Here is a 15,044-nt window from a genome sequence, read left to right as displayed (position 1 = left end):
GAAAAGGGAAAAGGGAAAAGGGAAAAGGGAAAAGGGAAAAGGGAAAAGGGAAAAGGGAAAAGGGAAAAGGGAAAAGGGAAAAGGGAAAAGGATAGACTGGCTTTTATCTCCACCAGTTACTGTCAGCAAACTATTAAGTGGTATTCTGGTAAGCACCTGGCAAATCCGTGATCAGCACAGCCTACAGAATCCTAATGAACAAGGTTTCCTGTAAGTAACCCCTACTGAGGAGAGAGAAAGAAAACATTTCTTTCTCTCTTCTTATCCAGTTATGCCACACATTCTTGTGGTAGGTTCTATTCATATTGAAATCCAAAATACAGTCTTGATATCAAACAAAGCTCAACACCAAGAAAATGTGAATCACGTGGAAAGAGCAAAATATCATATTCATAGCTATAGGTACCCAAGAGTTCAAGTTACAGGAGAATGAATGTAAAATTCTGCAGATATCCCACACAGCAATTTAAATATTTTCAGACCACAAGTTTGCCTTTCTATTCAATATAGGCAGTGTAAGCAAATATTTCCTTTCAGTTCTAGAAAGCAAACAAAAAAAAACCCACAACAAAAATCCACAAATCCCCACCCTGCTCCACATCCACAGACACAATACTACAATCTCAAGTATAGCATGTTTGTTATTATATTCTGCCATATTCAATGTGTCCCTGTTTTATTCTGGACAGGAAAAATTAAAGTATTAAGAGGGGAGAAAAAGATAAAATAGTTGTATAAAAATAAAAAGTAAGCTAAGGATGCAGAAGATCTGGGAACCTATTGCTAACAACAAAGAAAGGATGAAAAGAGGGGAGTCAGTGCTGGTATGAGGACCAATTGAAGCTTTGAATCTTGAAATTATGTTTTTGTCTCCCACAAATATTAATTAATGCACCAAGACACAGATTGATAATAGGAAAATGCATACTGTTACAGTTATACCCAGTTTATGATACTTTCTTGGGAGTGCCACATCTCAAATTCATTGCAAAGCTGCAACCCTGAATCTATATGACATCTACTTTTGTCTCTGGCTTACCAGAAAATTCTCCAGCATCTAGTAACTCACTCAAAATTTTCTCATGTTCCACAACTTGATTTCCCATCAGCAGCGACTATAGACGACTTTAGCTTACTCATTATTAGCATAAGAATGACTTTTATAAAAGTAATACGAAAATGTCTATCTAGACAACTATTTGTTTTGGACAGCGATCAACAGCACATCATAAGGAAAGATATAAATACGTGGCAAACAAACATCTTCACTTCCCCACAATACTTCTATAGCTTCCAGCAGCCAGCTCAAGGATTTCACAAGCCAGTGATGGTGTCTTCAGCACTAACACATTCTTCTTTGAAGAATGCATCCAATTGTTTCTTGCAGCCATGCAGACTTTTAATACCTACAATCCCTAGTTCAGAAAGCTCTGCAGCTTAACAGCCTACTCTTTAAAGACCCCTGCCTGCTATTTGTTTTGAACCCAGCACACCACTTAATTTGATGTTATTATTTCTATTGAAAGAGAAAGTGAATTAAGTGGTCCCTGCATATATTTTCCATGTTACTCTTCTACGATACCTCTATCGTGTTTCTTCTCCGTACTCTCTTCTCATCAGTTACTCAACAATGAAGCCTTTACATAATTTAGTCACCCTTGATAAGCATCTTTTTCACCCCATCTGTGATGATTATGATTGCATCAGAATTGCATACAGTATTTCAGAGTGCAAAATGAATTTACACAGTAGTAATAACATGTTATCCTCTTTGAAATGAAAGCTAACATTTTCATAAAACTAATATAAGCATCAAGAGCTCCTTCCTGAGTAGCAATTACTATCTCAAAAGTTATTGCTGTGTATGTAGAACTAGGATTATTTACTTCTGCATTCACCTAATTTTATACATATCCACGTTTTATTTCAGAGGGCTCAACAAAGTAAGACAGAAGATTATGTTACAGCAGTAAAATTCTGCTTGTATCGTACCCCCAGATTTCCCCCTTGCTTTTTTTTTTCCCTTTCTATCTATTACAACAAATCTTCCAAACACCGACCATTGATCCCACACGTCATTTGCTTCCTCAGCATAGATCACCTCAGTTTCCAAGTACAGCGAACCCAAAACATAAAAGAGTTATTTTCCTTCCTGACTATTCTTCTGAAGCAATTTGAATGAATCTTTCAGGATTTGTTTTACATGTTCTCTCCTCTTAAGTGGCTTGATGTTTAAGATGTTTTCCGACCTCTTGGGCACCTCAGTCACTGCCACATCACTGTTCTCCTACACAAGTTAGGACTCTTAATTTCAAACACTGCTTTTATCCCTCTTTCATTGTTAAGAGACCTCTACATTGATAGAAGAGATTGCTCTAGGGAGGTGCATGTTCTGCTTCTATTAAGGACATTTGCTCAAGAGTACTTTTGGACTACTAACACAGTCAGTTTTCAGCTCCCCTTCTAAAAGGTAAATTTAACAAGAATTACAACTTCACCAGTCACTGGTGAAACAAATTACATTATTCAGGTATCTAAGGCACTGTCAGACATTCAAAGTCCATTGTCACTGAAATGTGAGCAAGGCCTATTTTAATAAGACGGGACTGAATCACTAAACTTGGGTGCTTTTTGTTGCTGGTGTCTTTTGTTGTTGTTGTTGGTCCGGCTTCTTTTTGGTGTAAGCTGCCCACAATGTTAAATCTGGAGGAGAAACTGCTCATAAAAGCAGGCTAAACTGAAACCCTGAGACATATTTGGGATGCAAAGAAGACATTCTTGTTTGTACGTTTGTTTTTTTAAAATGAATAAATAAATAAACGCATTATGCACTCATTCCAACTCAATTCTCAAAGAAAAATACAGCAAGCAGCACTTTCTACACCAAAAAGGAAAAGAAATATAGTTACCTGTGCAATGACTAAATGTAACTTTTACAAGAAAAAATTAAATTCACTGCTTTTTCAAATGAACTTCTGGGAAATGATCCGCATTACAGAATTCTCCCAGCCTGCACCACAACGAGCAGCAGTTTCCCACTCCCATGCCAAAGCTTGGGGTAAATCATTCTCATGCTTTTCAGTCTGAAATACAGAGTGCTTCAGTGGCTACATCCCTCAGAATTCAAATGCTGCTTGAGTTCTGCCCAGCCTCAGCAAACATGTCTTGAGATAGGTCATAGTCTCCTCTTAAGAAGCAGCTTCAGTTTTCTGTATAAAAGTATGAAGCATGCCTTATTCACACACAGCTTCAATTCACTATGACATTAAAAGCCCACAAGTCATATTTGTATTATGCAGTTAACATAAAACTAAGAGCTTACTGCAATCAAAATAAATGCATCATTAATCCAGGGTATTCCAAAGCAGCTTTACTAATATGCTAAAATAAATTAGAATAGAGAAGCAAGGTTGCAGTTAGCAAGTCTTTAAAAAAAAAAAATCACAACTCAATAGCAATACATGCCAGAGATTCAGATTAGAGACACATGAAAGGAGAGGCACAGGAAACACGAGAGTAACATGACTTAGAAGCACCAGAAACATATTTGACAAGATACAGAAAGGAGCTATATGCTATTCTTCTTCTGGCTGCATATTTTCCTTTCTTTCAAGTTTCCTTCCCGTCACTTCCATCCTAACACTGTGGCAGGTTTTCATTCTTCATTATCATGAAAAGAGAGAAGCCGGTCTCTTTAACAACCAGATCAGTAAATGGGAGGTTAATCTGTAATATGAAGAAGGTTACTCAGTGGAAGAGAAGGTCAATCGCTTGATTTTTTTTTTTAAATCACACATCAGGAGAAAAGCAGGTTAGCAAAGCACGTTATAGAGACAGCAGCTCGGGGCAAGTTTTTTGGAACAACTCGTTTACTGTCTCCTACACAAACGGATCATACGAGAGTCCATCATAAAAAGGGCAGAAAGGACTAGCAGGCAGATTGGAAAGAATCAAGAGCATAAATGATATGAGCCAACATCTCTATTGCCCACACATTACAAGGCTTAGAAATAGAGAAGAAAAAAAAAGTTCAGTAGATCATCAAAAGTAGTCACTGTGTAAAAACTGTACATAAAGCCAGCCCACATACAATCTGTGCAGAAAGAGGGACTGGAGAAAAAAAAAAAACACACACAAACCAAACATCCACGTTTATTAAAGAATGGAAAATGCCAAAGATGCTTTAGGCTGTACTGAATTTATATCCATAAACATACACTTTCCCATGTATTTGCACAGCTCTAAGACTGTTAAGGCATGCTACATTAAAAAAATAAACTTCCTCCCAGTGCAGGAAGCAAAGCAATGGTCTCCTCAGCTCCTTCTGCCTGTCAACAAATGCAGGCAGAATCACAGATCATTTGAGTTGGAAAGGACCTTTAAAGGTCATCTAGTCCAGCTCCCCTGCAATGAACAGAGACACCTACAGCTCCATGAGGTTGCTCAGAGCCCCATGTATTTACAAATATGAACTTCTAAAAAGGACAAAAGGCACATCAAAGCCCACACTAAAAAGCATTTCTGAAGAATTTATTCTACTAACAGTTTCTTTAAAATGCTATCAAGAAGAATCTCAACTCGTGGCGTTTTGGTTAGGTTTTAAACTCGATTCAGTAGGATTTCACTCACATAAATCACAGAACAAATGTTAGTAAAACACAAGGACAAAGGCGAGTCTTTCAAGACCTCCCATCTGAAGGGCTTGCAGTGTGCACAAGCAGTAAATACATGCTTCCTGGGCTCTATCCCCTGTGTTCATTTGTCACATGCATCCATTCCAGATGCAGAAGCAGGATGCTGCTTAGCATGATGCCACTTCCATTTCCCTTCACCCATTATAAAATACGATTTTTCTGCATTGCTTCTGAAGGAGACATCTGTTGTTTGTCTTGAGCATTTGAAGAGAAATTTCTATCTCCCTTGTTCATACTGATGTTGCTTCAGTAAATACACCTTTGTTCTTTATGTCTGCACTTGCACTCTATGTGGGGCCAGAAAATGTGCTGCAGTACCTGGAATTCCTGAGCAATAATTAGAAACAACCACAGTTTTATAAAGAATTAGACTAGTGTTAATAGCAGCTCTGTAAAGCATTTCCTCTCTATGCTTTGTGTACGGATGGCTTAAATAACATCTTGGCATCTTTAACAGCTCTTGATGCCTCCTCTCCTCATGAAGTGAGGAAACAGGGAAGATGGGGAAACACAATATATGGTCACAGACTGTGTTTCCAATCAAATCTATATCCCGGTGCTGCAGGAACACTTTTCTGTGAAGCTTTTGCATGCAATTTTTAAGTTTTCTGATAATTTTAAAGCTATCCCAAGTGCTTTTTAATGTCCATTTACACTGTGACTCTAGCCATTTTGTAATTTCAGTGGAGAGTTCATTACTTGCATCATAAAAGTTCCAGATTTACATTTTTACACTGGTGTTATAATTGCCAAATTTGATCAGCAATTTGACTGTCACTTCAGTTTATATTGAGCCATTCTGGAGAAAACAACATGCGTTCAAGCCTGTCATTCATTTTGAATCCATATCAAAGGCAACATAAAATGTAGTCACTTATCAGACCCTGAAACACTGCAATATTTTCTTGTAGTATGGCATTAATATGTCTTTTTCATGCATTTTCCATGCTAATGTGAAACTATTATTCTGTAGAAAAAGCAATCTAAAAACTTCCAGGATTCAAGCAATCAAAATAATTTACCCAGCCATCAAATAAGAGTTAAAAAACATTAAAGAGACTAAAATGTGTTCTCTCTCCCTGCTCCCCTCCCCCCCAAAAAAGCAACACAGAACAAACAACCATCCTACAAGAAACAAACAAGGAGAAAAAAAAGCAAGAAACAGTGGTGTATTGCTATGCTGAAAATAAGACGACTTTCCCCATAAAGGGGCCACAGGAGGCATTCTGCCATTCATATAGAAAAACTGTATGCATAACTGCATCAAAAGCTGGATTATACTCTGTAAAGGACAGATTCAGAGCTGGTGAGCCACCGAAGAATATTATTTCTGCCTAAATTTAGGTAAAATTTGCCATCACTTCTAAAGTAACCTAGCTCTGGCTAATTTCTACTGCACCTCTATGGGCTTTGTCAGGGGCTGGAAAATTCTTGCCAAGGGTATAGTTAACCGTTCAGAAGAGAGATTTCTCTTGCAAGTATCTGCTGGAGCTAGGTCTTATAGGAAGAGCTCTTATAGGAGGGAATACTTCAGTCCTCACAGGTGCATGTACACTTACCTGACCTTGCCTACTCTGACACAACCACATAAAGCCATGCGTTACAGTACACACATAACTTCTAACCCAGGGACTGAATGGCAGAGCAGAATGACAAACTGACTGTTATAGACAATTATGTTATCTAATGCAAAACTGAGAGATTTAATCACAGCAAGGCAAAAACATATGGGGTGAAGCACTTATCTCACACTACAGAAGCTGCTAGCATTGCAGCGCTGCATGTGGACAGCCAGACATCAGCTCTAAACAGAGACAGGCGGCCCTCATGCTTCCCCATCTTCACCTGCAAGCAGAACTTGTACAGTCTGGTTTTAAAATGTTCTTTCTTGTCCTAAACATTTGTTTACATGCTCCTAGTACTTAATTTATAGAACACTATTTTCAGAGAGCAATAATAAATAAACAGGTTAAAAATTCCTAAACAAACTCATCTATTATTCCCCTTGGAATACAAGTACAGGTATGAAAAATTATTCTTCTTTAAGCAAATGAGCACCTTAAGTTAGTCTGATAAATCTGCGCTTACACACTCCAGTGAGCAATCCAATTTCCAGAGCACCCTGTTTTAACATGACTGTCCTGACCAAATCCTAGTTCAGATAATTGCCCCACCTGGCTAAATCTCTTAGTGGCATCGCATCCTGTCATAAACTGCAGTATAGCATGGAAGCAAAATGCTAACTCCCCATTGCATTTTAAGCTCAGAATCAATGGCTTATCACTGATTGATGAAACATTTAAATTGTAAGGGCCAGATTTTCTGGTCTGCTATGTCCCATTTACACTGTAAGTTCATCATTTTTTAAAGACAGCAATGGACTGAGTGTAGTGAGCTGCCCTGGGTGCGGCTCCCGCAAGTGCCGCAGCCTGACTTGGCGGGCCCAGACCTTCCCCCTTCATGCAGTTTGCTGCTTGCAGGGTTTTGAAGAACACACGCAAATATTCTTCAGCTACATCAGGAAAGAGTCCTGGCAGATGACAATCGGATGAAGCATCTGCCAAATGCTGTTACGTCCTGTCACCGGAGACTTGGCTGATGGTTTCAGACACTGGATGGTAACCAGCAGGAGACAGGGGGGAACAGGATGCTGTAGCTGTCTATTAAATCCATGTTTCAGCCAGTGACTGCTTGCTAAAGTGAGGCAGAGCTCTTGAAAACACAGAAAAAAGAAGGGATAGGGAATTCCTTTTATAAGATCTGCCAAGAGATCTGAAAGTGGCAGCGCAAGACAGTGCCATCCCTGTGAAACACTGTCTGGAGCAGGAACATAGCAGCCCTGACCCATGCAGGTACAGGCATCCAGGCCAGAGCAGCATTTCCGAGGTTAGCTGTACATACACCTCACCATTTGTGTTCCTACAGTTCTGTTAATATATTGCTATTAGCTTGGTGATTAAATAGCTGGCTTGAATTACCTGGTGTTTGCACTGACTTAGAGACATATCTTCTCCTCTATGAAGACAGATGTGAAAGTTATGGAAATGAAGATAAAGAATTTGAAAGAGAAGCAGGACATGCTATTAAGTTCAGGGTTTCTTCCACTCCTCCCACGACACAAGTTTCACCACCCAAGCAGATGTCCTCAAACAGGTCTCTTCCCAATGGTTTTTCATAAAGACGGGGGGGATTTCTCTGTCAAAGGCATATTTTGACAAAGATTACACGGACCAGCCCATTACCCCATGCTGCTCCTTCAAATGTGGCAATTCTCAAAAAGAGTTGGAGAGCAACGAATCACAATAGAGCTTGACCTTAAAAACCAGTTTACACTGACATTCTCAGAGAGGAGCTGGTACAGCAGGTTGACATCTCCTATTAAGGCCTTTTCACATTTTAAAGAAACATTAAAAACTGGGAGTGCTATTTTCTTCAGTAGAGGTAATTTTGTCTCATGACTGTGAGGCACGCTTCTGATAGATGTAAGATTTTCAGCTGTGGATTCCTGACCTACACTGTATTTAACTTGTCAAGCTCCGAATTAATTTTGGTAAGCCTTATCTAAAGTAACCAAACATGCCTGCTCCTGGCCCGGGTCCATCAAAATAGTTAGCATACACTCAGTTTTGCTGAAGTCAATTGCTATAAATGCCTGCATCAGCATACTGCTAGATGAAGACCATAAGTTACCTCTCTGAGCGTTAAAAAGAAAAAAAAAGAGAGAAAAAACAATGAAAAATAAACTGAATTTTTCTTTCTTCTCTCCAGTCACCTGTCTGCACACACAGGCTGCATCTCACTGAGCCATACGTGCAGGGTATGGCGCAGCCTGGCTCCCAACTGCAATCTGCCCACAGCGTGCTGCGGTTCTCTGGACCCAAAAACGAGAGCTCCACTCTCCACACAGGGAGGTGAGGAGGTTTAGGAAGGCAGTGAGCAGAATCATGCCTAGGGAGGGGATGAAGCACAGCTTCGTGTGCATCCCTGAGCAGGGAGGGTTGCTGCATCCCGCTGCTCAGGTAAGGGAACGGAGTACTTGCTCATCCCTGCAAGACATCCACATGTTGGCCAGCACAGAGCTTTCTCAATCTGACATTTTCACTCCTATGAATCTGAGATGACTGTGCTTTAAAAAAATATGGCTACACACAATAACAACAGTGAAAACACATTTCCAACACAAAGTTAAATGGAAATGCAACTAAATATAGAAAGCAGCCCATTTTATCCTGCAAGATACACTCTGTCTAGTAACATTGCTGAAAATTGATAGGTATTAAATTAACCACAGGAGGGCTCCCTCTGGTATATACTGAATGCAACAGAAACATACTGTTAATTGCCAAAAATAATATCGTATCTAAAAACTAACAAAGGGTTCAGACCTCAAATGATATTTTCCTCAGTAGGCTCCAATATATACAGGGGAATAAAACTATACACAAGCAATTCAGATAAAGAAGAGAATTACATAAGTGTTAACTGTCTGACTGTTAAATACTTAGTGGCAAAGCGTCTGCTGGTGCACAGCATGTCGAGGCACTAAGGGCTGGTATGCAGTGCCCTGTACAAGGGCCTGGGGGCAGTCACACTGGCAGGGCAGAGGAGGGAGCTAGAGAACAAACGGGGACTGAACACACTGGGAACATACAGGAGAGGAATGAGGACCTGCCTCAAACGGCACATGCACAGAAACTGAGGCGCCATCTTATCAATAACTCTTACTGTCAGCCATACACTTCCCAAAATAGTAAAAGTTAACGTCAGCAACAGTCAAGCAGCTGCTTTTGTAGACCTTGTCACCCTATTTACTCCTTTGCTAGCAAAGAAACAAAACTCTTCTATCTCATAGGTTTATGTTGAAAGCAAACACCAGTAACCAAGACAGTAAAACAAACACCTACGTAACTGGTCAACTTCTGGCAGGGCAATAACAGGAAACAGGCACCTACCCATGTTATGTTTACTATAGCTGTTTAGAGCTGTTGAGATTAACTGGAAAAGCACTGGAAATGCAGTTACGGAGGAAAAAAAGGAATGTTTCACTTCTAAGATACAGGTTTCATGCAGCAAAATGGACCAGCCTAAGAAAGGCACCCAGTGTGCACCAGCAGCAAGCGGAGCTGTCTGTCCCCCCAACAACTATGATCATCAGTTCAGCCTCGGGCTAAGTGTGAAATTTCACCTCTTTCATGGACTTCAGAAACTAATGATCTTTGCAAGATAGATTTCAGTTCCAAACCACTTCCTGGAGCCAAAGCTGGTGCTTTCACAGCCACCAGACCTGGAAGCCCCATCTTATGCCAGTTTTCCAACATGTGCATACCCAAGACTTGTCACAACTACGTTCTCACTATCCTGATGAGTTGGTTAGACCCCTATCTCACATATCCCAAGAGAAAGGCATAATCATCAGGCTAAGAAGACAGAAATATGGGATTCACAGGACAAGGGAAGGAGGGCATGACTCTGTCCCAACGCTTTCCCTTGGCAGGATGCCTGCATTTGGATCTCTGCTTTGGGCACCATGCATGCACTGGGGGAAGGAAAAAAAAAAAAGGGGGGGGGGGGGGGGCAAATACCAGAATAAAGAGTGCAGACACTGTTAGACCTGAAGTGGTCAGGCAGTTGGACTCGGTGACCCTTGAAGGTCCCTTCCAACCAAACTATTATATTTTATTAGAGCGCAAACTGCAGCCACAGTGCTTCCCATAGAAGTGCCTAAAGCAGGAGGGTGATGTTGCACACAATGCTGTGCCAGAGCATAAGCATAACAAAGCAAGAAATCTACCTTCTTATACAGGTGTCAGGGATTACTTCACTAGACTGCTCTCCTCCTTCAGCCAACCACATAAAAACAGCATCCCATAAAAACAGGCACAAAGTCATCTCATAGCACTTTTCACCAAATACCTGTATTATGGTCACTGGAAAGCTGCAGCAGGAAATTTGATTCTATTGCATGAAGTTCTTTTTCATCCACTGCAACTGTATAAAAAAACAGGTTACAGCCTTACTGGAGCCAAATAAAGCAGCACTAACTTTGGTTAGCATCAGGGTAGCCAGGTTTGCACTAGGATTACATCCTGCTGGTTGTACTATGCTGTTCCCATAGCAAACTAAGCTGAAATTAAAACCTTTACCAGCATATCCTAATACCTAAACAACACGCCTTGAGACTGTGTCAAAAGAAAGGATCAGACAAGATACTTGTATCACACATAATATCTCAATGATAAAAAAAGAAAGAAAGAAAAAAAGATAGTTAAACTATAGAAACTCATCAAAACTCAAGAATACTAAAATGTGATAAAGGATTTATAAGGCTTCTTTAATTTCAATTTCTTTTATTCCTATAGTTTAGCAAAGAAGACCAACTTAGAAACAATTCAAACATAAATTTTAGAGGTGGGGGGGCATTTCACGTATAGTATTTTGTCTGCACTGCTTTATTGTCAAGCAATATTTTACAGCTCTTTGCTCCATGTAAGACAGATCTTAATCTCTGGACCTTTACTTTTGAAGTCTCATTTTAAATAGTGTGCTAAACTAAACACAATTAACAGTATTCAAAATACATTGACCAAACCTGTCAAAATCGCAAGTGAAAACTAGGAAAAATGTTAGGCAAAAACAAAGTTTGTGCAAAACACTCAGAGGTTAATAATGCACAGAGCATTAATGCACGGTAATCAAAATCATTAATGCTGTCTGAAGTCAGTGTTGTCAATAGCATTTTCTCATCTTACAATTTGTCCTTTGGAAGAAAAGAAGAGCTTCTCTGCTCAGAAACAGACAGAATTCGCACAATGACAAAAAAAATATCTTATGTAACTTCTTGGAGCATGACTTTAAAGAAGAAAAAATGTCATCTGATGTTGCTATATTAGAATTTTTAGGTAATGCTAAAGAGCACAGCTGCCCTCTCCGAGGCACTGGGAGACACAGCACCCAGGGGACACTGCTCTGCACACTGACACAAGCAGACTACTTCTGGCACACAGACTGCTTTTGAACCCCATTGTCAGGGTCACCATGCCTCAAGCAGCTGCCACCATCCCTGCCGGGCCAGAGCCACAGCAGGCAGCCGAGGTGGCCAGGAAGCTGGCAGAGCCTCATTCCCAGCCCAGTTTGGAGATGTCTGCTTCAGCTTTGTGAAGTTTCATCCTCCCCTAGTCAGAGTACTGGGATACCACTGTGTCACCTCCTCAGAAACACCTGATGATCAATAACATTGTTTAGCTGTTATTAAAACAAGAGGGCACTAATTGTAATGGCTGCATTACTGCCAGCACCCGAGTAACACCAGACACACGTTCAGCATGCGGTTAACATATTAACTCACGGCAGCTCTGTCCCTCTTCCACAGTTATAACATACCATAACAAACCGACTGCCTCGTGCCTACACTTGCAGACTTGGGTAACCTAACGCAACTTCAGTGCAAGCAACAAAAGTCTGTTACCGTTCCAGTGGGATTGACCTTAAACTGGTGTTAAGTCACTCTACGCATGGAGTAACGCATGCCAAGGACAAAGCCAGAGCCACAACACTCAGCGCAGTCATTCACCTCCTGCTAAGAGGGAAGAAAAAAAGTTACCTATTATGACAATGTTTCTAATGTAATCTTCTCTGTTACTATCTTCTTTCTAGCACAGTCTCAGTGATCACCTTCTTGCAATCTATTTTATACTTCAGAGAGTTGAACTCAAAACTTGTGTTGCAACCTTCATCCCTTGCATGTGCTTTGGATTATGATGTGTACACCAAAAGGCACAAGTACCACAACTGCATCATGCTCCCCCTCTGTCAACTCGCTGTCCTCACAGAGCGTGACATTTCCAACACGCCAGCACTGACAGCGACAGTAGAACTACACTGGAGTCAGCTGCAAGGTTCAAAGTTTCATTGCCAATTTTATCGTTTTTGCATTAAACTAAACTCATTTCTGCTTAATTAGCATTCAGGTGAGGAAGAAGAAAAAAAAAGGAAACTAATAAAAGAAAACCCTTCCAGAAAACTTAAGATTGGAATGTTCTTCATTAGCACATCTCACTAGTCCTTCACGTATGCTCATCTGCTGCTCTCCAAGGTCTTTTTACATCATTTTATCCAGCAGCATTTTTCTTTTTTGACACTATTTCACAGTGATTGCTATCCAGTCACGCTGTTAGGGCTCAGACTGGAACACACAAAGTTCACCTTATCTCAAGGCATACTGCCCTTTTAAGAGCCATACACCAAACATGAAAATGATTATTTGCATTGAACACTTTAGCTTTCCTAAATCACAATGTAAATTAGACACGGCAAAGACTACAGCATGTGCCCTGCAAACTAATGACAGACACTTCGCAATCAGATATAATTTTCTTTCAGCAGAAATTATGTCCAACCAAAGTCTAGCACCTGACATCTACAGCATGTTGAAACCCTCAGAAGGACAGAGTAAGCTCCAAATTAGGAAGCAATCCTTCATTTCCTCCTGTCATAATTAGAGTATCTTCCATTCAGCAGATTTCATTATTAAACTGATGACACTTCAGAGGACTAACTTCCAGCAGCTTATATAAACAAAAAAAAATCAAGCATGTTATTGTTCAGCTGAAGCAGGTGACTTAAATACAGTCAGTATATGGAGAACATGTTATATACATAGGTGCTGACCTCTGACATTAAGACCACTAATGCACCAAAGTGACACGCGGTGCTGTCTAATGTATCCCACCACCAAGGCAACACAACTAGAAGATCAAGCAATCTCATATTTTCTTACTAATGACCTATAAAACATTTATATTATATTTAAATCACAATTACAATGATAGTGTTGAAGCGCAGCAGTGTTGAGCAGAACACACATAGGCTTCAGTAATTGCAGGCAGGGTTTTAAAGCACTATGTTACAACTCCCTAAAACTAAACTTCCCTCAATGCAGGTCTCACCGTGATTTATGAGCCATACGGAAACCCAACGAGGGAAAGAATAACTTCAAGAAAAAAAAAAAAAGAAAACCAAAAAGCAACAAACATCTTATGTCAACTGCTGTTATTAATAACAGTGGAAGAGGTGGTCGTAAACCGGAATTATTTAGAAGTTCGCTGTGGCACCAATCTGACAAGAACTTAAACACAGAGCACTTGTATCAGGTCACACTGGTAATGTCCAAAAGGCAAAAAAAAAAAAAAAAAAAAAAAAAGGCTGTCGGACACTCCTTTGAGTTTCCAATGGAAAGGAGGAGAGCGGTGAGTTGGCTAGAGGGATGGCGAGCATCCAGGCACACACCGCTAGACGAACCAAAGTTACGGGCAGAACTCCGCTCCTCTCAGCGCAACCCGCTGACTTCAGCACGGAGCGGCTGAGTGCCCCGCAGCCCGCCCGCTCCCAGCCCGGCCCGGCCCGGCCCGCCCGGCACCCCACGCACCCGCCCGCAACTTTCGCAGCCCCGGCCCGCTCAGCCCCCTTCAGCCGGGGAAGGTCCCGCCCGGCGCGGCTACCTGCGGCTCGGCGGGCTCGGCCGGCTTCACCAGGTGCTTCTCCCTGTACAGAGACCAGAGGCCGATGTCGGGCAGGAAAATGAGCGCCGCGGTGAAGAGCAGCGTCATTTGCAGAAACCTCTTCTGTTTCCTCTTCATGGCCAAAGCCGGACTTGCTGCCGCGGGGCCGCGTCTTTCCCTCCCCACAGGAGAAACTTCGCCCGCCCGCTTCACGCCCGCCCCCCCCGTAGCCGGGCGGGGCCGCCCCCCGCGGCGGAGGCGGTGGCGGTGGCGGCGGGGCCGGAGCTGGCGGCCGCTCTCCCCGCCCCGGCGCGGCGCTGAGCGGCGGAGGGGCCGCCCCCGCGGGAGCGCATGGAGCCACCTGCGCGCGGAGCGGCGCGGGGCGGGACGGCGGAAAGGAATTGGAGGGGGGGTGGGGGAAGGCAAAATAATGACAATAATGACACAAAGACAGCGCGGTCGGCCCGCCCCGCGCCCGAGTAATGCGGGAGCGCCGGGGATGCGCGGAGCCGCCTCACATCCCCCTGCCGCCCAGGGCGGGGAGGTGCGGCATCGTGAGCTCATCAAGCACAATTTGCTAAGCAAGAGTTAAAATACATCTATATGAAAAAAGAAGAGCTGAGAGGCCGGCACGGCGGCACAGCGCTCCCCTCCGCCGGGGGGGTCGGGCGGTGCGGTTTCCCCAGCACGTGCGACCGGGCCGGGGCAGAGCAGGGCAGCTCCCGTCTGTCCCCCGCCGCGCTCCTTCATGTCAGCGGGGCCGCGCCTCTCCGCGGATCAATGGAGCCCCGCGGGGGCGGCATTGACGTGGGGCCGCGGGCCGGAGCCGAGCATCGCCGCGGCGCAGGGGGAC

The 15,044-nt window shown here is 42.4% G+C and overlaps 1 protein-coding gene across 2 annotated transcripts in view; it reads right to left on the bottom strand.

The window, feature by feature from the left end:
• The window catches only part of GALNTL6 (polypeptide N-acetylgalactosaminyltransferase-like 6), a 453,369-nt gene extending 438,944 nt beyond the window's left edge, over positions 1-14,425 (bottom strand). The window contains exon 1 of one of the 2 annotated variants that reach the window (XM_021396253.1): positions 14,192-14,425. In XM_021396253.1, coding sequence (XP_021251928.1) covers positions 14,192-14,329 — 138 coding nt within the window. In that variant the 5' untranslated portion in view covers positions 14,330-14,425. The remainder of the gene's footprint in view (positions 1-14,191) is intronic. The other variant, XM_021396254.1, reaches the window with a different exon arrangement.

Source organism: Numida meleagris, chromosome 4, assembly GCF_002078875.1.
Source record: "Numida meleagris isolate 19003 breed g44 Domestic line chromosome 4, NumMel1.0, whole genome shotgun sequence".
Lineage (NCBI taxonomy): Eukaryota > Metazoa > Chordata > Aves > Galliformes > Numididae > Numida > Numida meleagris.
Note: the sequence above shows the minus strand (reverse complement) of the source record. Positions and strands in the feature narration are given on the sequence as shown.